Source organism: Dasypus novemcinctus, chromosome 13 (assembly GCF_030445035.2).
Source record: "Dasypus novemcinctus isolate mDasNov1 chromosome 13, mDasNov1.1.hap2, whole genome shotgun sequence".
NCBI lineage: Eukaryota > Metazoa > Chordata > Mammalia > Cingulata > Dasypodidae > Dasypus > Dasypus novemcinctus.
The window spans coordinates 49,533,210-49,559,903 of NC_080685.1; the positions used below are offsets into that span (position 1 = coordinate 49,533,210).

The 26,694-nt window shown below is 40.3% G+C and overlaps 1 protein-coding gene across 1 annotated transcript; it reads left to right on the forward strand.

The window, feature by feature from the left end:
* Positions 1 to 25,568, forward strand: FMO3 (flavin containing dimethylaniline monoxygenase 3). Its single transcript, XM_004454718.5, has 9 exons — positions 1 to 176; positions 495 to 738; positions 8,030 to 8,218; positions 14,769 to 14,931; positions 15,978 to 16,120; positions 17,504 to 17,703; positions 19,565 to 19,920; positions 22,304 to 22,376; positions 24,823 to 25,568. Exons 2-9 carry the CDS (start codon positions 607 to 609, stop codon positions 25,163 to 25,165), a joined length of 1,599 nt encoding a protein of 532 aa, XP_004454775.1. The 5' UTR covers positions 1 to 176; positions 495 to 606; the 3' UTR covers positions 25,166 to 25,568.
* The last annotated feature ends 1,126 nt before the right edge of the window (positions 25,569 to 26,694 follow it).

Genomic DNA, 26,694 nt, shown 5'->3' on the forward strand with positions numbered 1-26,694 from the left:
TTGCCACACTCTTCATGAAAAATACAGAGAAAAGGGAATTTTTACTTTAAGAGTAATAACTCCTCCCATTTCCCCAATTTTTACGTCAAAGTCGAAAGACTCCGTTAAAAGCCATTCTCATCTACATTTGGAGAACTGCTCCTTCTCTGCAGGAGAGGAAGGCAGTTGATTAAGAGGTAAGAACCCTGAAAGACAAGCATTCAAAATGAATAGGGGTGGTTTGGTACAGTGGATTTCATTTGGAAAGCTTGAGTTCCAATTCAGACTCCTTGATTTACTCATGAGCTCTGAGATCTTGAAGCAATTTCTAATCTGGGAGTGCCTGCTGCTTCATTTGCAATTGAGATTGATAATCTTGAGGGTCCTTCCTGCTCTAACATTTGCTGACTCTGCTTTTTGGGCATCTTGTATCATCAGAAGAACCCTGTTTCAGTACCTTCTTAGAGGTAACGTCTTAAAAACAATGAGCATGAACTGTGTCTTCCTGTGTTTAGGTGAGGATCCTGCTCCATAAATGCTGACTGGTTATTTCTGCTGATAAACCCTGACGGTCAAGGGACGCTCTTCTGAAGTTCTCTCCAGCCTCCCTCCCCCCACTACAGTGACATGGGGAAGAGAGTGGCCATCATTGGAGCTGGCGTCAGTGGCTTGGCTGCCATCCGGTGCTGTTTGGAGGAGGGGCTGGAGCCCACATGCTTTGAAAGGAGCAATGATGTCGGAGGCCTGTGGAAATTTTCGGTGAGTGGCCCATCACTGGGACACCAAAGGAAGGGAGATGGGTTCCAACGAAAATCAAATCCAATGAGTTCTAATTCCAGGCTTAAAGGGCAGGTAACAAAACCACCAGACCTGGAAGGTAAAATCTCAACTCTCCTACCACACAAATGTCCAATCACTCAAAATTATATCACATCAGCAGAGCTTGTCCTGAAAAGGGCATCTCCAGTTCATTAAACATTGGTACCTGCATGGCAGAGCCCAAGTATTCAATCTGTAAAAGGGTGTTAATGTCAATAATTAGCCAAATCTCACCAATGCTCTCCCGTGTAGCTGAAAATATTCTATCTGAACATAGCTCTTAAATCCTAGAAATATGGTAAGAAATTCTGGCCTGGATTCTAGTCTCAATTCATGTTTTCTAGGCAGGTAGATTTTAGGCAAGTCTCTTTCTCTTTCTGGACCTCAAATGTTCATTTGTCAAAGGCAGAGGTTGAAAATTGAGTGACTTTTAATGTGCCTTCTAATTCTAATAGCGTATGATTCTACAATTAACGCAAGTCTATTGGGCAGATGACGGTATTATAATAATTATTGTGTGTGTTTGATTATTAAATAGTCAGTTCCAGGTGTGATAAAAAATCCAGACAGCAAAATGATAGTCTTTGCCATTCAGCCCAATGTTGTAGAAATAACATAATCCGGAAATATATTCATTATAAACATAAATTTTAAATTTTAAAAAGCTGGGTTTGGTGGAAATTCTGGCCTTTTTGCCTAAAATTTCCATCCATTGTGATTGGTTGTAGAAGCTGCATATTTGGCTTGAAGACATTATTATCCACATAATTTATCTTGTAACCATATTTTGTCATAGTCTCAGTTTTGCCTGTAATAACAGTTTACTCTGACAGTATTTTGGCACTAAATTAGAATAATTATTAATTAGAATAATTTGTTTTAAATATTTGGTCCTATAACTCTCAAAATATTATACAAGATATATGATCATTTTATTTTCCACTAGGGTATAACCAAGAGGTTGTTTTTTTTTTTTAAGATTTCATTTTTCCTTTACATTTCTGGCTCAGGGAGATGTGTTCAGTTTAGACTAAATCATGAGATGGCTGTCTATATTAGCAACAGTTAAATGCTGCCTGAGCATCCATTCTGGCAGAGTGCTGTGCTGGGTACTGGGATGACAAATGTGTGACACATCACTCTACATAGATGTTTTTCACTATATTTGGTGAAACAAGATATAAACATAATATAAGTCCTTTGACAGAAAATGAGAAAAAACTCTTTTGATAGGAAACCCTATCCTTAACTGAAGTTTTATGGTCTCAAAACATGAGTTGAATCAAATAAGCTTATTTGTTCCATTCAATACTTCACTGCAGAAATTTATTGTATTTGTTTACATACTGCACTAGGAGTGTTACAGAGCAAATTTCAAAAATGTACATCTGGCCCTAAGAGTTTCAGATAAGACATTACAGAACTTTACAACAACAATGCAGGCCCTGGTGACTGATGACTCAATGGTATGGCCAAGAAATGCTTTGAGATTTTAGAGGAGGGTTGACTACAAGGAAACCTCCTTCAAGTAACACACATAGCCAAGCTTTAAATGATATCCTTAAACAGAGAAAGTGGAGAAGGAGGCAGAATCACTGGGTGACACAACTCCAGAGAGTGTAAGTCCCATCCCCGTGGATTTGTGCAGTCTCAGTGTGGCAATACCAGGTGGCCCAGTGAGGAGAGGTTTCTAGGCACAGGTGACTGGCAATCTAAGAAAGGCATGAGCATGGTATATCCAGTTAACCGACGGAGCCATCAGAGAGTTTACTTAGGGAAGCAGAAGATGACAGTAGATAAGATGCAAAACTGGACCCTATGTTATTCAGAAAGGGAATGTCCCTTCTCCATAAGAGCATTATATATAAACACAATTCTACCCAAAGGCCTGGTGGGGATGGGAACACATAAAAGTACTCCAAACTTGAGCTCCCTCCACACGGCTCCACCCTTTCTTCTTTTCTAAGAAAATTTGCTTGGCACAATATACACTCAGAGAGGGATTTTTGAAAAATATGTTATATAAGCTTTCATCTTACAAGCCTCTGTTAAGCAAAAGGTGTTCTGGAAGAGAGAAACCTGATAATTCTGAACTTTTCACTGTAGGCTTTTCTGAGAAATGAAAACAAAATGAGGTTTAAGCACTAGCAGACTGAATATGAGCATATTTTAAGTTTCATATACTCTCTAGGGCTTAATGTCCCCAAAAGATTGCTTATCTAATAAGAAACAATAGGTCAGTATCATTTCTATTGCAAAAGGGGAAAATACAGAACCAGGATTATCTGGACTTCTTTTCTACTTATTCATTCATTTAGTCATTCAACAATACATATTGAGTAAGTTATGTGTAATGAACTATGTTAAGCACAACTGCATAAGAGGTTCTGCAGGCTGCCAATTTCTTAAAAGCAGATATAAAACAAATATTAGAGTAACTATAATGCAAGTGAGTATGTGCTGAGGGAAGTAAAGACAACTGGGAACTGGATGGAGGCAGAGTGAGAGGGATCAAGAGCCAAGAAAAGCATGAGGAAGGAGGCAAGTTTTAAGCTGGACCTTAGGCTGATATCAGACAAGCAGAAATGGGACTGATAAGCACAGATGGAATGTGAAAGAAAATAAAAGCAGACTGCTAAAATGCATGTACCACATTCTTGAATTAGCCTTTGACCTTGCTCTTAAGTTGCTTATGTTCTAGTGGAGAAGATGACATGAATAGTTATCATCCAAGACAGGTGGTAAGAATACACCCTCAACTGCTCTTTTGTACTAATCTAGGACAAGCTTTCTCAGCCAGAGACAGTCTGAGCTTAATTTTCTCCTTACCAGATCCAACTGCCCCGTGTGTTGAAATAATGAAAATAGGAACACTCTGGCACAATTGTCTGTTGTTATATAACATATTTGTTTCCCTTTGTTTGGAGAACAGCCTTTTAGGGAAAATTCCAGGGAGCTGAGGGCACATGTTGTTCTCTCCCTACTTTTTTTTTTTAGGAACCAGGGACTGGGGACTAAAACTGGGACCTCATTTGTGGGAAGCCAGCACTCAACCACTGGGCCACATCCACTTCCCTAAGTTGGTTCCCTCATTTGTTTTTGCTTGTTGTTTGTTTGTTTGTTTTTTTTTTTTTTCCCAGGAGGTACCAGGAACCAAACCTGGGACCTCCCATGTGGGAAGCAGGCACGCAACTGCTCGAGTGCCACATTTGCTCCCTCTTCCCAGCTTATGATTGGGGATAGGGTTGTCAAAGAAACAAAAGAGCAGATATTCAGTAAAGATGGAAGTAATCCAAGGTCTTATTGCCTCTGTTTCCCAGAGCAGACTTACTTTATTTTTTTTCATTTTTTGTTTTCTTTTTTTTTTTTAATGATTATTGTTACTTTTTTTTTTAACCAGTCCCCAACACACAACTCAGCCTCCCTCCCTTCAATGGGCAGCTGAGAAATTCCTTCCAGCTTCTTCTCACAAGCAGCAGCAGAAGATACTGTCTGTGGGTGACCAGGAAAGGCTCAAAGGTGGAGAAGCTGCCCAGCAGGAGCCTTCACACTCCCTTTTCTTTTTTTTTTATTTTTTATTTTATTTACTTTGTAATAATATTACATTAAAAATATATATATATGAGGTCCCATTGAACCCTACCTCCCCCACCCCACCACTCCCCCCCCTCAGCAACACTCCCTCCCATCATCATGACACAGCCATTGCATTTGGCAAGTATATCTCTGGGCACCCCCGCACCCCATGGTCAACGGTTCACACCATGGCCCACACTCTCCCCCATTCCATCCAGTGGGCCCTGTGAGGATTTACAATGTCCGGTGATTGCCCCTGAAGCACCATCCAGGGCAGCTCCATGTCCCAAAGACGCCTCCACCTCTCATCTCTTTCTGCCTTTCCCCATACCCATCAGCCATCATGTCCACTTTTCTCAATCCAATGCCACCTTTTCTATGTGGACATTGGATTGGTTGTGTCCATTGCACCTCTATGTCAAGAGGAGGCTCAGATTCCACCTGGATGCTGGATGCAATCCTCCCACTTTCAGTTGTAATCACTCTAGGCTCCATGGTGTGGTGGTTGTCCTTCTTCAACTCCATCTTAGCTGAGTGTGGTGAGCCCAATAAGTCAGACTGTAGGTGCTGGAGTCTGTTGAGGCTCAGGACCTGGCTATCACATTGTCAGTCCAGAGATTCAAATCCCCTAAATATATCTTAAACCCCGACACTAACTGCACCTCCAGCATATTAGCATGAAAGTCTTATGAAGAGAGATCCCATCTGAGTCCAGATTCATCACACATAAACACCAGTTCCAAAGAGGGGCCATCTGACCTGGTAGTTAACCCCATCGGCCATGACCATAACTCCCATGGGTCTCTTTAGCCCTCGAAGGAACCGATATCTGGGGGTTGTATCTGCTTTATCTGTCTCTCTGACTCTGCTCAGTTGTGCATAAGGGCAATCCTTCTGCCAACCTCCAGACTCTTTTTTAGAGACTCGTAGCCATATAAACTCATTTCTCCTTTCCATTTCCCCCTTACATTAGGTCAAACAGCATTTTAAAGTCATGTTATTTTATGTAGACAGGGATATTCCACTGATCCGCGTTGAACCTTCCGTATGAGGTCATTTTCCAGTTGCATCATCAGTTGGTAGTTGATAGTGGTCCCTCAGTGCCAGGGAGGCTCATCCCCGGGTGTCATGTCCCACGCCAGGGGGAAAGCATTGCATTTACATGCTGAGTTTGGCTTCGAGACTGGCCACATTTGAGTAACATGAAGGCTGACAGGAGGAAATTCCCAGGCACAATGCTGCTCTAGGCCTTGTTCTTATTTTAGGCTTATCAGCTCCCAAGCATAGTCATTAGCGTCATGGGCTCACTGTTGAACCCTCACTCCCTCCCGGTCCCCGCCGCTGCACCTGGGAGACTGTCGCTGCTCCCCTAGGGACCACGACAGAGCACCACTGGCCAGGAACCCAGTACCCCCCCTGCTGTGGTTTTTAATTGTTGCCACTATGAGTATATCCAAACATTACCATGCACCCTGGACATATGTTCTGTACAGCTCCCTGTCAGCCATATATCCCCTGTCAATGGTATCCTATACCAGTATTCCTCCATTGCCTTTGTTGAACCACTCTGTGGTCCAGAACTCCCTGAAATTTGAAGCCCAATATAATGTCATGGTCCCTTACTAGGAAATGGCATATAGCTATGGGTTTAAAGGTTATATAAAGAATACGTGTTGACTTGGAAAAAATTCTACATCCTATCTTCCCCACCCCCCCAAATTATTGAGCTTCTCTTCACAGGAGCCCTAGACCACAGCAATGCATATATATAGTATACAGCACTCCCATACATCCACCACAAAACCTTTCCCTTCCACAGCGATACTCTTACACCCTATTCACATCATATTTACTTAACACACTCCCTTTTCTGACCTCAGCAGAAACTTTAAAGAGAGCCTAAAATAAACATAAAACTTGTCTTTTTATGAGAAATTCAGCAAGATGAGTAGAAGTGATTTTATTTTCAACTTGAGAGCAAGCAGTGAAGCCTCAGACAGTCCCCCATGAACACAAGCCTCTCAGTGCTTTCCAGCACTTTTGTCTCCATCTTGCAGAGATCAGTGAGGGTGGGAGGGAGCCGTTCTGACTCCAGCAATAACATGACATTCCATCCTTTTCCTGCATTTCACAAGCGCTCCTTCAGGACCTGGGGAGGCTGCCAGCTTGTAAACGTGTTTTCAGGGCAGCACTTTCTGTGCATGTTTATCCTGTCCCTGCAAGAGAGTAGAAATGTTTATTTTCAATTTAGCTTTCAATTGCTTTTCAAAAAGAAGCCACATTTCAATTGCATAGAGGCTTTAAAATGAAGTGCCAAGATTTGACACGTGTTCTAAGCCTCTGGTTTCCTGCATTTCTTTGGGGAGTGAATACCACTAATCTTGAGCTACGGAACTTCTCAAGGACAGAATTCACGTACAATAGAGTAACGGTCCTCCAAGTGTGTTCCCAGGACCAGCAGCATCAGCATCACCTGGACCTTCTTAGAAATAAATGCAACTCCTCAGGCCCCACCTCAGGCGACCTACCGAAACAAATCCTAGGGGTGAAGTCCCGGAATCTATGGTCGAAGATGTCCTCCGCGTGATTCCAGTTACGCACAAGTGGGGAAACCGCTTCCATACAGGGTTCTCTGGCCGCTGAATGGTTCACTGAACTGCATATAGCCAGTCAGATAGACTGAGAGTTGCAGCCTTCAACAGACCACTTTACTGTATTTCTAACATGAGTATGAGATCAAAACCAATCTCGGGGATAGCAAAAAGAACAAAAAAAACCTTACTCTAAAGATAGAGTTAATACAGGGGGAAATTAGGATCAGAGGACCAAGATGAAGAGAGCTTAAGCTCTGTGCCAGGTGCTATGCTAAGGGCTTTCCATTCCAGATTTTACAGACAGCCTTTAATTTTTTTCATGGTATTTTTTTATTTTAAAAAAATTTATTGGAGTATATCATTCACACGTAAACATACATAAACAATATGTGTACAGTAAAAGTTATGAACTTACTAAACAAATATGCATATCATCATACAGGGCTCCCATATATCACTCCACCATTATCACCTTGCATTGTCATGAAACATTTGTAACAAATTAGGAAAGAGCATCATCAAAGTATTACTACTAACTAAAGTCCATAGCTTACATTTGGCATATTTTCCCCCAACCCACCCTATTATTTTGTTGTTGTTAATTTATCTAAAGTGTACAATCAATGGCATTTGGTATAATTACTAAGTTGTACACTCATCACTTCAATCAATATTACAGCATTTTCATTACTCAAAAAAAAAACCCTACTATCAGCTTTTTTTAGCTTTGTAAAATTTTTATTTAATTGTCTTTTTTCTTTAAGATACATAGATCACAAAAAATGTTACATTAAAAAATATAAGAGGTTCCCATATACCCCACACCCCACCCCACCCCACCCCACTGAATGGACTGGGGAAGAGTGTAAACTACAATGTAAACTATAATTCATGTGGTGTAGCAGTGCTCCAAAATGTATTCACCAAATGCAATGAATGTGCCACTGTGATGAAACAGATTTTTTAAAAATATTAAAAACGTTTCAGCCAAATGAGAATGGAACATTCACGGAGGGGACCACTATTCACGCTTCTTTTTTAAGCTTTGTTACTCTCCCTAGGACCATGCAGAAGAAGGCAGAGCCAGTATTTACCAGTCAGTATTCACCAACTCTTCCAAAGAAATGATGTGCTTTCCAGACTTCCCTTACCCTGATGATTATCCTAACTTCATGCACCACAGCAAGCTTCAGGAATACATAAGGGCATTTGCTCAAAAGAAGAATCTTCTAAGATACATACAATTTGAGGTAAGGTTCTCATAATTTGTGCTATTGGTATAAACATGTGTATGGGTTAAGTACTCTATGACAAACAGAAATCAGAGCTAAATGTTTGGACACCTCACCAATCAAACGTTGGTTCAGATTATAAAGTATTCATGTGTTGATTTTTTTTCCTCCTGGACTTGTTCTCCATTAGGCTCTGAGAGCTTTTAAAATACCACAGAAAATGTTAGAAACAGCTATACCATCATAGTATACTGCCCACCCACATGCTCTGATGTTTTAGAAGCAACCCCAGATTTTCTAGTCCAGACTTAAACTTCTGTGGGTTTAATGTTAAGTTGTGGTTCAGGAAAACATGGCGTTTGTTCAAAATTTTGCCATTACATGAAGATAGCCACCACCCCCGTCATTCACCCATTTTGTTCATTAGATTTCCCCCATGGCAGTAAGAGTCATGGCCTCAAGCATTGTTTCTTAAATAATGCTTTACATTTGACTCTTGATCTCAATTCATTACCTTTTTCTTTTAAAGATTTATTTATTTATTTCTCTCCCCTTCCCCCCATCCAGTTGTCTGTTCTCTGTATCTGTTTGCTGTGTCTTCTTCTTTGTCCGCTTCTGTTGTTGTCAGCAGCACGGGAATCTGTGTTTCTTTTTGTTGCGTCATCTTGCTGTGTCAGTTCTCTGTGTGTGCAGCACCATTCCTGGGCAGGCTGCACTTTCTTTCTCGCTGGGCAGGTCTCCTTATGGGGCTCACTCCTTGCACGTGGGGCTCCCCTACATGGGGGACACCCCTGTGCGGCACAGCATTCCTTGGTCACATCAGCACCGCACATGGGCCAGCTCCACATGGGTCAAGGAGGCCTGGGGTTTGAACCACGGGCTTCCCATATGGTAGACGGACGCACCATCCACTGGGCCAAGTCCGCTTCCCCAATTCGTTACCTTGAATGCAGAATACATATGCATAGTGAGAAAAACAATTAGAAAATTACGAATTGAAATTATATAGAAAATTATAAATTGAAATTATTTAAATAATTACTGTGCCTGTAATAGTTCCCAAAGTATAGCTGAAATAATTTTTTCCAATTGTCATTATTGCTTCAATTTATGACAGTAATATCAACAAATATTAATGAAATTCCTACTGTGTGCTAAGCATTGTGCCAAGTTCTGTCTTTCAAAAAAAGTCTATGCCTCAGCCCTCAAGAAGTTTATAATCTGATTGGGGATCAAAATATATATGTAAGGTATAAATAACACTACAAGATTTAAGTAGGAATTTAAATCAAAGGAGATGAAAATGTTAAAAAGCAGTCTATGTTTTATAGATATAAAATTCATGAGGCAATCATGAGGCAGAACACAACACTTTGGGAGAAGGTGGCTTTCTAGAGGAGGTAGGATTTGAGTTGTACTTGGTGGGTTTTAGGTTAAGTGAATGGAATAAGTCAAATTAAAGTAATGGAAAAATGCCCTGTGGGTTTGGGGAACAGTGAGGATAACAATTGGCAAGAGGGGAGACGTATCAGCTAGGATTAGATCTGACTGTAGATACCATGATACAGTGTATGGGGCTTTAAAAAGATAGAGTTATTTTGCAAACATGTGAAATAAGTCCAGGGTGGCAAAACACAGAGCTAATGGGGTGGCAACAGTCAGCAGGGATTCAGCTTCTCCATTTTTAGCACGAAGATTACCTCGTCAAGGTTGCCTCATGGTCCAAGACAGTTGTTGGAGCCCCAGCCATCACAACACCTTTTAGGCAAGAACAAAGAGGAAGGGATGGGGAGCAGATGGACCTTGGGGGTTGAGGGCCTGCTTCCCATGTATAAGGTCCTGGATTCAATCCATGGTACCTCCTAAAAAATTTTTTTTTAATAATAAAAAGAAGGGATGAAGGGCCAAAGGACAGACTCCCAGCTGAATCAGCTCCCATTCATGAACTCTCCTGAAAAGCCTACCCAACATCTGCTTATATCTCATAGGCCACTCTAGTTCCACAAGAACCTGGGAAATGTATTCTTTTCCTGGGCACATTGCTACTCCAAATAAACAGTGTTCTGTTAGGAAGGAAGAAGGGGAAGATGGATATTGGAGAAGCAATCAGCAACCTCTATCCTAGAAGTATTTGTGAGAATATCAGAAAATAAGACCAGAAAAGTATAGTTGAATAAAATTATAGAATTATGTGGGCTTTGAATTGTAGCATTCTCTTGTGCAATTGAATTGCACAAGAGAATAAAATGCTATATGCTGTGAGGTAAAGGAAATAACTTTGAGTAGGGGACACAGGATCAATGTGGCATTTTATAAAGATTAATCTGGCAAGTGGCATGAAGGATGGCTCTTAGGAAACCAGAAGCTGGAAATAGCTAGTTATAAGTCTTTTGCAGCACTCCATGCAATGGAGCAATAATGACCTGAGCTAATGCATTTCATGCAAAGGAAGAAAGAGATGGTGGGTTCTTTTTTCCTCTTTTTTAAATAATTTATTTTTTAAAAGACATTTAGATTACATAAATATTATTATACATAGAATATATAGGGGATTCCCATGTGCCCCACTCCCCACACCTCACACTTTTCCCACATTGGCAACATCTTTCATTACTGTGGTATATCCATTGCAATTCATAAACACATTTTGGAGCATTGCCACTAAGCATGAATTATAGTTTACATTGCAGTTTACACTCTCTCCCATTCAACCCTTGGATTATAGCGGGATATAAAATGGCCTGTATCTGTCCTTGTAATGTCATTCAAGACAGTTCCCAAGTCCTAAAAATGCCCCCGTATTATATCAGTTTTTCCCTCTCCCTACCCCCAGAATATTCAGTGGCCACTCCACATCAATGATCTTTCTTCCATTGCTAGAATCACAATAATTCTATAATAGAATACTAGTAAGTCTACTTTAGTCCATAGTTCATTCCCCAATTCTGAGGAGTTTGTGATGGTGATGCCCACTCCACCGTTAATTGAGGGGGGCATTCAATCCCATATGGCCAATAGATGGGACTCTTGCTTGCAGTTGTAGACACTCTCAGTTCCTTGGTATGTTGTTTATCCATTGTCTCCTCCTTGTTAGTTGTCCTGAATGAGACCAATGAACTGGAAAGTAGGTGTTGCAACTCCGTTGAGATTCAGGGCCCAGCTGAAACATGGACAGCCTCAAGATTTAAGTCTCTTGGACATACACCTATCAACTCTAGTACTAATTATAGGTTCAGATAGGAGGACAGAAGAGCCATGGGTAGGGACACCACAGCTGATTCCAACTCTGTCATGCTGGGGAGCATAATTTCCAAAGTAGGGCCCACTGGGCAAGGGACCAACTCCTGAGCTATCTACCCTGACTATAGTTTCTGGATGTCTCCATAGCTGTCAGGCGGTCCTCTATTTGGGGTAGTATCTACTTTGATTATCAATGAGATCCTGCTGAGATGTGCATAAGTGTTACCTCTGGAATGACCTCTCGACTCACTTTGAAGGCTCTTAGCCATATAAACTCATTTGTCTTTACCTTTTCTTCCTTTAGGTCAAAGTCCCCCCCACCCCCCAATTGCACTGCTTATTAATACTTGGTAGTAATCACTCAGTCCCAGGGAGGCTCATCCATGAGAGTCATGTCCCCATGGGAGTCATGGGGGAAATTATAGCATTTATATGTTGAGTTCAGCCTAGGGGGAGGCCACATTTGAGCAATAGGGAGGTTCCCAGGAGGTAATTCTTAGGCACCCAACAACACTAGGCTAAGTTTCAATTTCAAAAGCAAAGGCTCATAAGCATAGTCATCAATATCAAGGGCCCATCAATGGACTATTCTCCTTCACTAGTCATTGCCCCTGAACTTGGGGGATACTTGCTGTTCCATTAGAGAATGTGGCAGAACTCCTCAGGATGGGAATTTGATATTCTTTTGGTTATTGTGTGAATCTCCACCCACTGTGACAATGCCCCCATGAACATTTGAGCACATTTATATGCCTTATATGTATGCCCAGGTGAACTTCCTCCCATCACTGACACCCCAAGCCAATGATCCCCCCCACCACAGTTGTAATCCTTCTGTGATCCAAAACTTCTTAAAAAAATGAAGCCAACAAAATAGCCACATACAATTAATAAAAAAATGAAATGATAGTTTTAAACATAAGAAATAAAATAATAAAGTTTTTTAAAAACTAAAAATAAAACAAAATTAAAAATTTGGGATATTGAAAGATAATGAAAAAAATATGTAAAAAAAATTTTTTTTACTTTTTGCCTTTCATCACTGTAAGATCTGTTGTTCTGTATGTACAGTGACATTATTTTCTTCCATTATTCCCTCAGTGTCTTGCTTTTTTTCATTTTGTCTTCAAAGACGTTTTAGGTCACAATAAAGTCACATACAGAATATAGAAGACACCTGTATACCCAACATCCTCCCCCTTTTCCCCCTTCTCATGTTGGTAATCTTTTTATATGTGGATGATACATTTGTTACAACTGACATACAAATACTGAAACATAGCTACTAACCATGGCCAATAGTTTATATTATGGTTTACATTTTGAACCATACACTTTTATAAATTTTTGGTGAAATTTAACATGGCCTGAATCCATCATTGCAAGTTCATGTAGAACACTTCCATCACCCCCAAAATGCCCCCTGTTCCTTCTGTTTTATTCCTCCCTCCCCCTCCCCTTGGGGCCCACAGCAACCATCGGGCTTCACTCCTTGAAGGACAAGATTCAGTTATTTGCAACAACACTGAGGGTTTGACCTGGTCTGTCCTCCCCTATTTGGCACGGCCCATGCTTGAGAATATATTGGGTCTCCCCAGGATGGGAGTCCAACACCTTCCCACTCATTATGTGGGTCTTTACCCAGGTAGTAGGTGTATTAGTCAGCCAAAGGGGTGCTGATGTAAAATACCAGAAATTGTTTGGTTTTCATAGAGGGTATTTATTTGGGGTAGGAGCTTACAGATACCAGGACATAAAGCCTCAATTATTTCCCTCACCAAAGTCTGTTGCCACGTGTTGGAGCAAGACGGCTGCCGATGTCTGCAAGGGTTTGGGCTTCCTGGGTTCCTCCCTTCCTGGGGCTTGCTTCTCTCTCCTCTTTATGCTTATTTCCTGGGGCTTGAGCTTAAGGCTTCAGCATCCAACTCCAACATTAAAAACCCTTAACTCTGTCCTTTGCCATGCCTTTATCTGTGAGTTCCCACCCACCAAAGAGTGGGGACTCAAGACCCCACTGGCACAAAACGTTTACTTAATCAAGTAAATCTATGAATCCAATATAATGTAAAATGCCCAGAGGAAAAGATCAGTTTCCAAACATAATCCAATATTTCTTTTTGGAGTTCATCAGTGATATCAAACTGCTACAGTGGGTTCTTAGGAGAAATGATTGCTTAGGCATAAGCCAAGATGGATGAGTAACAGTCAAAGCATATTGTGGGTCTGAGCCTAGGTGACTGTGAGGCTCGTATCATCCTTAGGAGAAACAGGAAAGTCAGCAGCCAGTTCTGGGGGAAATGTGAATAAATCATACTTTAGTACAAAATCAAGAGATTCTGATTTACCGGAAAATTAAAACTAATACTAATTTACTAGTAAATTTTAAAAAATCATAAATATGCGATATTTGAGAAAGCATGAAGAAAAGCCAAGCTGTACTGATGAAAAATTCAAGCTGCACTAGATAGTGGAAATGAGACCAAGACTGTGTTATATATTCATGTGAATATTCTTATGTTCACTATGGAAGTGGCTACTGTTTCCAAGGGAGAGTGTCTATATACAAGAATTGAACTTTGAGATATTCCCATATTTTCTGAGTAGATAGAAGGTAAAGTCAGAGAAGGAAGGAGCCACGGATGTCAGTGAAGGTTGGTGGTAAAAAAATGATATGGATTTGTTACATGGTCTTTTTCACCAGAACATTAGTATTTTTTTTTTTTAAAGATTTATTTATTTATTTAATTTCCCCCCCTCCCCTGGTTGTCTGTTCTTGGTGTCTATTTGCTGCGTCTTGTTTCTTTGTCCGCTTCTGTTGTCGTCAGCGGCACGGGAAGTGTGGGCGGCGCCATTCCTGGGCAGGCTGCTCTTTCTTTTCACGCTGGGCGGCTTTCCTCACGGGCACACTCCTTGTGTGTGGGGCTCCCCTATGCGGGGGACACCCCTGCATGGCAGGGCACTCCTTGCGCGCATCAGCACTGCGCATGGCCAGCTCCACACGGGTCAAGGAGGCCCGGGGTTTGAACCGCGGACCTCCCATATGGTAGACGGACGCCCTAACCACTGGGCCAAAGTCCGTTTCCCGAACATTAGTATTATTTACCCCAAACCAACTGACTAGTTTAAAAGTAAATATACTCCACTGAGAGTAATTTTCTTCCTGAGATCTGAAGACTCACTGAAGATTCACTTGGATACTATTTTAATGGCTTCTTATTAACACCTCAATGACCCAAAGAGCTCATAGCAATTATTTCCTTACATTAACACTGCAAGGATAAAAAGCATAATTATAAATCAAAGGATTTTATTTCTGGTTTTCTTTAAGACCCTGGTTTCCAGTGTAAAGAAATGTCCCTCCTTCTTAGTCACTGGCCAATGGGATGTTGTTACTGAAAAGGATGGAAAGCAAGAATCTACTATTTTTGATGCTGTAATGATTTGTTCAGGTCATCATGTGTATCCCCATCTACCAACTGCTTCTTTTCCTGGTAAGTTTAGAAAATACATAATAATCTGGAGAATCTAAACACAAACACTGAGTGTTGAAACAGATTTTTCCATAGTTTCTTTATAATGATTATCCTTAAGGTCTCAAAGACTCCATTTTTTTCAAAGTATAATGATAAGTGAATATAGTAATAAATGGCCTCCTAAACCAGTACATTAAAATAATCAAGGACCTGCACATTAGAGATCAGACTAAGACACAGATTCTTATTTTATATAAGTCTGTGATTGCACATGGAGTCTCTGAGTAGAATTCCATTCAAAAAAATAGAGCCTAGCTGCCAAATAGTTTAAAAAGAATCACATTTTCTTATATCATTTATAGGGGAAAGCTGGTTTTCTCATTTCATCTACATCCACAATTTGTAAATTTACTCTAGAAATCTCAGTGATTGAGTGAATGTGTAGTGGCACACTCCATTACCACCCAAAGGTGGTAAACATCCTCTCCTTCCTTCCTTCCTCCCTCTCTCCTTCCCTCCCTCCCTTCCTTCCTTCCTTCCTTCCAACAGTAACACATGTCTACTCAAAGATATTAGAGCTCCCATTTCATAGCATTATGTTCAAGGGCTAAGGTAAATTAAAAAAGAAAAAAAAAGAATAGAGACTCAGGGAGGGTAGAAAATTGAAACCATTGATGTTAAGAAGCATTATACTGGGTGTTTCAGAATATAGACTCATAGGTTCAAAACACCTGGGCTCAACTCCTATTCCACCAGTTCCTTTGCAGGTTAAAACCTGTAAAGATTTAACAGAGGACCTAGCCAACAGTAACTTCCGAATAATGATAATGGGCTATTCTTATCATCAAAATATGAATTCCCATATTTACATTTAAAAAATACTAAAAGTAAGTATTTGTGGTCTTAGTGTCAAAAAACACTGAAAAGGTAAATGCATTTCAACTAGGGACCTTTTCTTTTAAATTAATACTGATATTAGGAGGTAAAAGGAAAAAAAGTAAGATAGTAAATCTTCACACTTTCTTCTGAAAATCAACGCAAATGACTCCTCATGTTCTATTTAGGCCTAGACCGGTTTCAAGGTAACTATCTCCACAGCCGGAATTATAAGGGCCCAGAAGCCTTCAAGGGGAAGAGGGTCCTGGTGATTGGCCTGGGCAACTCAGGATCTGACATTGCTGTTGAGCTCAGTCATCAGGCTACACAGGTACATAATCTAAAAGGTTTGGCGAAGCAAACCTATGGTAAAGCTCTTCTCCTACTTCAATAGCCTAGGCACTGAATACGGTGTTTGCCATGACATACCATCAGAGATCCAACTGGTATCTATTCCTTTAAATCAAGGCTTTGAGACATTCTCCACAGGAAGCAAGGTAATGTGCTCCCCGCCAGTAAAGTACGCTCAGCTAAAACCTGAGGTAAATGTACAAGTGTATGCATGTGTGTATGTGTCTGAGTGTGTCTATACGTGCAGTTTTTGTTTTAATTTTGTGTTCTGATCACCTCCCAGTAGACTGATTGCTATTCCGGCTCTACCTTTCTTTATTTAATAGTATTTCTTCTCACCTATTACGTAAAAAGTACCGTTCTAACCATTCTAAAGGTCTGGAAAATACACAAGATTTAGTTCTTGCCATTGTTCATTCATACAACAGCCAGTGCTCAATCAATATCGGGCAAACAGTATTTGTAGGGACTATGTTATGCTCTGGGAACACAGAAATAAATTAGAGCAGTTCCTGACTTCAAGGAGCAGTCAGCAGGCCCAGGTGGGGTGACAACTACACGGGCCAACACAAAAGGAGGTCATGAGTCTTCCAGTGGAGTTAGGTGTGGCAACAGCAGCACCATGAAAGGGAACCTAACTTAGCCTAGATGCTATCAAGGAAGGCTTTCCAAAGGACTTCAAGCTGAGGCATGCATAACCAGGAGACTCTTCAGAAACACATTTTTTAAAGGAAAAGTGCATCAATCAATAAAACCTTAAATGGATTGTAAACAAAACCTAAAGAAATTTTTAAAAGGAAAATTCATTCCAAAGATGGTAAAATAGATAATTAGCCAGGCTTTTGTCAGGGCTGAATCAGCTGCCATGGTGTGGGACACCCAGCAGACACCCTAAGATGGGTGTGTGGGAGGACTAGAAAAGGCAGCAAACAATGAAATCCTTGGCATCTCCTCAATCTAATTACAGCTAGCGAGTTAGCTACCTTTCCCCCACTGAGCCCACCAGCTGTCAGCACCTATCACCAATGAGACTGATGGCATTGGCTGGTCTCCACCAGATCTTCCATCCTGATCAATGAGCTCATGAAGATTAAACCTATCACAGTTAAATGCAGACCCCTCTTGTTCCAAAATGTATGGTTCTAGTTATTTCAACAACTGTGTACAAGGCTCCCTCTTGTAAAAAGGAGTAATCCTGCCTCTACCTAGCTTCAATTATGAACTCTTCATCTTGACCCATCTCTGTAAAAGTGCTTCTGCGTGAATAGTGAGGGAAATATATGAAAGTGACCAAAAGAATTTGGGTCGTGTTGCCTATTTCTTACAGAGCTATATCAAAATCTATGTTGCTTTTCCCCTCCAGGTCATGATCAGTACCAGAAGTGGTTCCTGGGTCATGAGTCGTGTTTGGGATGATGGCTATCCTTGGGACATGGTATATGTTACCCGCTTTGTATCCTTTCTTCGGAATGCCCTTCCTTCATTTGTCTCTGACTGGTTATACGTCAAGAAGATGAACACATGGTTTAAGCATGAGAACTATGGCCTAATGCCTTTAAATGGGTACTACAAATAATTCATATTTTATCATTCAAAAAAGTGAGGCACTAGTTTAAATTGAAATCTTTCTCTCTAGCTCTTACTTTAGTTGCCTCATTGAGGCTGGTGGGATTAAATTTTTTTGAGGAATTAACTTTTTCCATGCTCATGGATGAATGGGGCTAGCAATAACATCAACTTCATGGGACTGCTCTCATATTCAGTAAGATAAAACATTTTAAAAATTCTGTGTAACCTGTAAAGCTTTATAAATATTCTAATATACTTCTAAGGAGCAATTAATAAAGTAATGTTAATCAACATGCCTCAACAAGTAGGAAGTCATAAAACAAAAGTGCACATTGCCTCCAACACTTAAGGTTTTGTAGGACAGTCAGGAGGCATGGAATGTGTGAGGCAATGAAGATTCACAGAACTGATAAAGCCTATAAAGTTCATATGATTTATTTAACCCATAATAGAGAGAAAGCCCAACATGATTAATTAGGAAGGCATTCCATATAGAATGAGTATATCAACAGGAAAAAAAAAATGAATATTTAAGGTGGTAAGAAAAAGAATGGGTTTGCTAAAAAATTTTATTTTTTTAAATTTTATGGGTCATACTAACAAAAAAATGTTTCATTGTGTTTAGAGAAACAGGTTAAGGAAAAGTAAGGGAGGGCTGGAATCTGAGTAGCAAATGCCAAGTTTAGAAGCCAAAGCCTCATTCTAAAGCACTTATCCTACCCAATCTTTGAGATTACTATATTCCTAAAAAAAACAAAAATGGTGACTTTATGCCTTTAAAATCAGGTTTAACATAATAGATGCTGCAAAGCCTGAGCTGTTAAGATTTTTTTTTTGTCTTGTAGGAGTATAATTGCAAATTATAGCAATTAAAACATAAAATCCATTCATTCCAAGAATTGAGTTCTCCCTCTGAAAGTGTTCCTAATTCCCCTATGTCATTTGTTGATTTATTTATGATACTTTCCCTTCCCTTGGAGGTTAGGAGTGGGCAGCATTAAGGATAAAGAAAAACAGGTTAAGGTATGACCTGCTTTTTGCCACATTATAAAGCAAAAGGAGAGGCTGCAGAGTTGTAGAAGTGGCAAAAGAGACAAATTCCAAGATTATAAAGTATCTTTGTGCCTAAGATACTTGGAGGAAATCCCAGAATCCCTGAAGGAAAAGTAAGTTAAAATGAAGTGCGTCATCAAGAAAAATATCATTCCTGGAAGTTTGGCAACTTAAGTACATATCAAAGTTGTTATAATTTCTTTTGTGAGCACAACTGATGAAACAACACCAAACATGGCAATAGAACAGCCCATCACCATAAGTCGATTTCTCTACATAAGAGGACATCTTAAAGTTAAAAGAACAGTTCACTTTTAATTATGGTGCTTGTGTGGGCCAAGCACTGTTTCAAGTGCTTTATAAACAATTAATTGTTCATTTAATTCTCATAATAACCCTATGAGGTAGATTCTATCATTATCCACATTTTACAGATGAGAGAACTGATACAGAGAAGTAACAATTAATAAGAGATGGAGTTAGGATGTAAATTTAGGCCACCTGGGTTCAGAGTCTGTACTCAACCATTTTTTATGTCTAGGAATTAATTTTATTTTTATCTATTGGTGAATCTCTTACATAAATAGTGTACATACCCATGAGAGAATCCTCAAGTTTCAAAGGGGCAAAAGGGGCAACTCAGACGGAAATTCTTAATTATTATATTCACTTCAGAAAGGAATAATCACAAAAGAAGATAGTTCCGTGGCCTTCGGCTAGCATTTAACTGGCTTCAGTGCTATAGGTATTTCTTGGAAATGAGGTCCTTCACAGCATGGCCCTGTCTTTCGTTTCCACACAGTACCCTGAGGAAAGAGCCTGTGTTCAATGACGAGCTTCCATCCCGCATCCTGTGTGGCATGGTGTCCATCAAGCCCAATGTGAAGGAGTTCCGAGACACTTCAGCCGTGTTTGAGGATGGGACCGTGTTTGAGGCCATTGACACTGTCATCTTTGCAACAGGCTATGGTTATGCCTATCCTTTCCTTGATGAGTCCATCATCAAAAGCAGAAACAACGAGGTCACCTTGTTTAAAGGCATCTTCCCCCCAAAAATGGAGAAGCCCACTTTGGCTGTGATTGGCCTTGTCCAGTCCCTTGGGGCTGCCATTCCCACAGTTGACCTTCAGGCCCGCTGGGCTGCTAAAGTATTTGCAGGTGGGTGGGCCATTCTCTCATTCATGTAATCAAAGAACATTTACTGAGCACTAACTATACACTAAACACTGTGCTAGGTGCTAGGGACACAAAGGGAACAAGACAGGCATGCCCTTAACCTCACAGAACTTAAAAGGGGAGGAGGGGCAATGACAAATGACAGAATGAGGGTAGTTTAAGGATGTTGTGGTGAGGGAACCAGACAGTTATTCCATACAGAGAGAACAACATGAAGAAACTTGTGGAGAATGTTTGGAACAAGAAACATTTGGTGTAAGGGAAGATAAAGCAGAGGCAGGGAGTGGCAAAAATGGAGGAAGAGGGGAAGTGGACTTGGCCCAATGGATAGGGCATCCACCTACCACATGGGAGGTCCGCAGTTCAAACCCTGGGCCTCCTTGACCCGTGTGGAGCTGGCCCATACGCAGTGCTGATGCGCACAAGGAGTGCCGTGCCATGCAGGGGTGTCCCCTGTGTAGGGGAGTCCCACGTGCAAGGAGTGAGCCCCATAAGGAGAACCGCCCAACACGAAAGAAAGTGCAGCCTGCCCAAGAATGGTGCCGCACACACAGAGAGCTGACATAGCAAGATGATGCAACAAAAAGAAACACAGATTACCGGTGCCGCTGATAAGGATAGAAGCGGTCACAGAAGAACACACAGCAAATGGACACAGAAGAGCAGATAACTGGGGGTGGGGGGGGCGGGAAGAGAAATAAATAAAAAATAAATCTTAAAAAAAAAAAATGGAGGAAGAGGCCAGAGCATGGATAAGCTCTGTTAAAGAGCTAAGCCTTCTCCTGGGGCAACTGGGGAGACTTTGCAAGGTTTAAGCATGAGAAGGGAAGCAGTGGGGTAATTGCTATGTCAGGGACCCACCACTTGGCTTGCATAGGTTGAAAAGGCCCTGGTGGGTTTGGGGGGGCATGCTGGGACCTCAGTGGTGTCAACTTGTGTCAGAATAACAAAGTCCTGCTCTGTTGACACTCTTCTCTCCCTCCCTTCACTTTAGACCCCATGGTCTTCAGGGGCTAAAAGCATACTTATTGTAGGAAATCAGGACTATGAGGATTTCATGGAAAAAGGCAATGTCTCAAACACGTCACTTTAAATTGCTCCAATCATAATCACCATTATTATTGAAAGTGCCCTTTTACTCTAGGGTTTGAGAATATTGACCAATATACTTATCCCTTATCTAACGTATTAAACTCCAAGACAAATTTTATTCACTCCTTTATATACTCTTTTTCATGTTCATATAATGTCTATAAAAACTTAGGCTATATGCAATAAAGAAAATATGAGAATCATTGAGTGTGTGCATATGTTTTCCAGAAATGTTGTGGGTGAATACGCTTCTATTTTATATGCACCACCAACAATCATTATTTAAATGAGCCCTCCATGGAATCCTGTATAACGGAAAGCAACTTTGTGATACAGGTAGTCCCCTGTAAAATATTTCTACTGTCTTGTTCTCTTGGCACATCAGTGCCAAGAGCCTTGGTTGTATGGGAAAGAATATTTTTCATAAACCCAAGAAATTTACATGAAACACAGGCATCATAAATTCACTAATTCAGCAAATATTTATTGAGCACCTACTATCTTCTGGGCTTTGTCCTGACACTTAGGATACAGAATAAACAAAACAAATTAAAAACTCCTATCCTTATGGATCTTACTTTCTAGTAGAAGGTACAGCAAAAATCTAACCACAAGTTACCACTAGACTGCAATAAGATGTTAACAATGACCAAGAAATGTTCATGCATTGCAAATGCCATAATTTTCTGCCACTATCACAAAGGTAAATGAGCTATAATCAGCAAGCAGAAGAAGTATCCACTGAAATAGTGAGATTCAAAATTTTTTGCTGCCCCTCAAAATATCCTCCCTGGCTGCAGGCTGATGCTTGAAATTCCATGCTTTCCTCATTATCTCATTTTAACTGCCATGTACCTGAGAGTGAACTACTTTACCAGATTATTTCTTGAGAAAATTTTTAGTAATAGGGTGCAGACAAAAAATATGAAGAAACTGTTATATTCTTACATGCTCACAGTACACCCGAGGTATGTGGAGCTAAGGCCCATCACAAGAGAAAATGTTACAGAAATAGGAGACTTTGCGACTTGAAGCAACCACCTTCTCCACTGTCAATATCTCCAGCTTTGCCATTCCCAGAGATGGTCCATTAACTTCTCAGGTCTTTCTCTCTGTGAATTGTTTTTCTGCTAAAGGTACTAAAGACTGTGGTACTTCTCTTGACACAAACACTTTCAGAGACATAGTTTCCTAATACTGAATGAGTTTTATTGTATCATGATATATTTCTGATTTGTCTTTTTCAATATTCCTTTCTTCATTTCTTTTCTAGACTCGTGTACCCTGCCACCTGTGAATGAAATGATGGATGACATTGATGAGAAAATGGGGAAAAAACTCAAGTGGTAAGGGACTGTACTTGCTATTGAAATGAGTCTTAAAAATCTTCATATGTAAGAAAACTTAATGCATTCTATAATATCATCACTAATCAAATTTCTTATTTTTGGAACACTTGCTATAACCAAGCAGCATTCAATAGACAAATAACCGTCATTACATTACTCTCGTATAACTTTTACGGCAGTGGTTCTCCAAAGGGGAAAGGGACGATTTGGCAATGTCTGGAGACATTTTTGGTTTTCACAACTAGGGGGCATATATTAGGTTGCTGCTAAATATTCTGCAGTGAACAGGGAAGCCCTCTACAACACAGAATTACCTGGTCAAAAATGTAAATAGTGTTATAGTTGAGAAACTGGGCTAGCATTTTCCCCAAAAGTTCCTTCCCCATTAGCCACATGTCTGCCAGCCTGTGAAAACTGAGCAATAGCATCTAGTTTGCTGTAACAACAAAAACAAAGGAAAAACTAAATTGAGTTCACCTACCCTAGTATTTACTCAGTTTACTATTAATCAATCAATAAAATAATCAACAGTAATCTAGTAATCTCGAACAGTGTACTGTTCTAGATAGTAGAGACAGTGCTGAACACATTTGACCTTAATTAAATTGCTCGCTCCTCAAACATTCCCTCCCCCAGGGCCACCACAGTCCTGTCCATTAGACATACTCAGAGGCTCAGGTGTTTCTACACTTTGTTCTCTATCAAAAGTTGCTTTTAGGGGAGCGGATGTGGCTTAGTGGTTGAATGCCTGCTTCCCAAGCACAAGGTCCTGAATTCAATCCCCTGTACCTCCTAAAGAAACTTTAAAAAATAAAAAAAATTTAAAAAGAAGAATCTATTAAATGCTTTCCCATACAATGTAAATGACTGATGAGTTATTACCTCACTCAGAGAGGTTTAAAGTCTAAGGAGTATCAGAAAAAGGATAGGTCTTTAATCATGGAATTCTTGCATAAGCTAGCAAGTTGGGAAGCATCTAGGAAACAGGGAGAGGTTCCTGGATCCCCTGTAATTACACTACTATGTAACCAACATTACTTTCAGGTAAGAAACAGGAAAGGCCACAGACCCACCATAAATAGTTGTACTTATGCATTGAACAAGGGGCCAGGTCAAGATAGGGCTACAAATCCAGCCCATACCACTTGCCAAGCCCTGTACCTATCATGGGGTTGCGTTAGTCTGGGGGAATTGATTCCTTTTACTAAATTCACACAGAATTTAGTAAATTCTGGAACTTCACAGAAGGGAAGGCTGATCTGGAGTGGGGCACCCTTGCCATTCAGCTCTGCCATTCAGCTAGTTATATAACCTTAAGCAAGTCACTTAAATTCATTTTCTTCACACATAAGGCAGTGAAAATAATAGCTGCTTCATAGGTTCTATGTGAAGATTAATGTGCGGTTTGTAAAGCTATTCAACTGCCTTCATTCTTTCATGTCTTTCTGCAGAAAAGACATGTAAAGTCATTTTAACTAGATATCTGAGAGTATTTGTTACTAAAATAGTATCCACTTCTGATTCATCCAAATACGTTTTTTCAAGCACAACATAAGTGAAATTGGTAGAAAGTCACTTAAGTGACTAGACATCTAACATTTAAGTGTACTTTTTTCATATTACTTTGATAAAAGCAAATTCTTTTCAAATTATATATCAAAATCTGTTGAAAGTATAATTAGATAGTGGATCATACTGGGTGAATCAATGACTATATAGGAAATTTCTTTCCACTTTGAAGCTTCTAACATGGCTTTCACTGAATGTCTCAAGGTAATCACTGGCTATAATGGTCTAGAAAAGAACTGGAATCTTCAGACTCAAAAAAGACCTTACCTGCACTACCTCATCCAGTCCTCAGCTCTGTGAAGTGGGCACTCTTCTGTGCTAAATAACTCAAACAACTCACTCTACTTGCTCTCCCTTCAACAAAAGTCCTCATAGGAAAAAAAAAAAAGAGGAAAACAATCTTATTACCTAAATGATAGGCTGTCTTCAAAGCACCTAAAAACAAATGAGGCCACACTCCAACTAGTTGAAGTACAAAACAACTTATATTCATAAACTGCAACAAAATCAAGACCATACATAAACCTAATTTTAAGCACTAATATAAAAAATCTAACATTGGGTCAGTTCTAAGCAATGTTAACGAGTATGCTAAATTAATTAGTTCCTTGAGTCTTCAGGGTCAGTTCACCCCAGGTCATATGGCTAGAGACAAGAACTCAGAAAGTCATCGAATTTGGATAGAAATTAGGAGGGAGAAAAAACTCCATTGCAGCCAAAGAAAAACAACAACTTTAGTGTTGTGGAAAAGAGAAGTGGTGGTATTACTGGAGATGCTGATTAAAATGTTACTTTACTGGGACAGAAGATAAGAAAATGGTGCTTCTGTTTGCAACTGTGGCACTTATCCCTCTGTTTTCTTTTCTTTCCTCAGGTTTGGCCAGAGCCAGACTTTGCAGACAGATTACATCACATACATGGATGAAGTGGGTTCTTTCATAGGGGCCAAGCCTAACATACCATGGCTCTTCCTTACAGATCCCCAGCTGGCCCTGGAGGTGTACTTTGGCCCTTGCAGCCCATACCAGTTTCGACTGATGGGACCAGGGAAGTGGGATGGGGCCAGAAATGCTATCCTGACCCAATGGGACCGGACAATGAAGGCAACCAGGACAAGAGTTGTCAGTGAAGCTCAGAGGCCCTATCCCCTTTACATTTTGCTTAAGATACTTTCATTCCCAGTACTCCTTCTGGCTGTTTTGCTTACATTTTATTAATGACAAAGTCTTCTTGGTCGCCAAGCCCAGCCTAGAGGTTTAATCACAGATATATAGATATATCAGCCCTTAGCTTTTCTTTCCCTTCCTGCAAATATAAAAAGGAGTCCTGGTCCATTTAACTCAAGTCTAAATAAAAGGCAAAATAATCAGTCTCCTTTTTTCTAATGGGTATCTGTGTTCTAAAAGGCCTTGCCATGCTAAATTCACAAGTTTGGGGATGCTGGAGAAAAGGGAATGGGAAGTTGAATGGGTGTGAATACAAATTTGAAGATTGGACAAAGTTTAATACACTATTTTAAAGGGCATTTTATCGTGTCAATTATAGTATTTCAACCAATGTGTCTTCCACAACATTAACAGAAGTTCTTGTCAATAAATCTAATGAAGAGATGTTAATTCATTTTTATTCTACTTTTATTTATAAGCAGTCATGAATAATGACAATCACTAAGAACATCCGCTGAATTCCACTCATTACTGTAAAGCATAACACTTACAGTGCTTCTCTTAGTTCTTGGAATTAAAAACTCGTAAGAAATGCAATGGGGACTTCTGCTTTTGGTCAGAAGTAACAAGAATAACAGAGACTGAATTTACTTTCTCACCAGAAACTAGTAAAACTGGAAAAAATATAAAAACAGTAGTTTTTAAGATACTGACCATCAGGGAACAAAGAAGAGTGGCCCCTAAGGGATGGGAAACAAATGATGTGAACCCTATTGAAGCTGGCTAGTAAGATAGGGAATCAATAGATGGATCTGGAACCTGGCAAGAAGTCCACGAGGACATCAATAACCACAAGATGGCTGCTGGAAGACCCTCCCCAAGATTCTGCCATTCAGTACAGGATTTCCTCTGAAAGCCAGGAGAAGCCCTGGATATTCCCCAAGGACTTTATCATTGGGCCCTCATGGGGGATTGATGGGTGGGGTAATCAATCAAAACAGCAAACAGCTGGAACTTCTCTCCTGCCATTAGCAAAGGGGTGGAATAATTAATGGTTCAAAAAGCAGGCACAAGGCCTGAATTTGCTCCCTCGACTTTGGACCCATTCGGGCCTTCCGTGCCACGTTCTCACCATTTTTCCTCTGCCATGGTGGATACACAAGTAAAACTTGGGCATTTATAATCTATAATGGGGAATTGTCTGTAAATCAGCCACTTTATCACTTTTCAGTCCCTTCCTCTTCACCTGGGACCTATGGTCTGTTATTTTCTCCCATTTCTTGTCCCTCCCTACTTGAATAAATCCTGACCTAACTCACCTGATGTGCTCTTGAAATTCATTTCTGCAGCATAGTCACGAACCTAGACAAAATCCAGTAACTCTATGATTGCTCCGGGTTACTTCCTTGACAGAGTTTTCAAGCCACAGCTTAGAGAAACCCAACATGGAGTCATGAATTCCTGAGTTGAAGAAATGGAGATGACAGTCCAGGGTGATCAGAGTGTCCAGAGATCACAGAATAAAGGAGATACCTGCATAGAGAGAGAAGTCCAGAGATCAGAAAAGAGTTCTCTCAAGA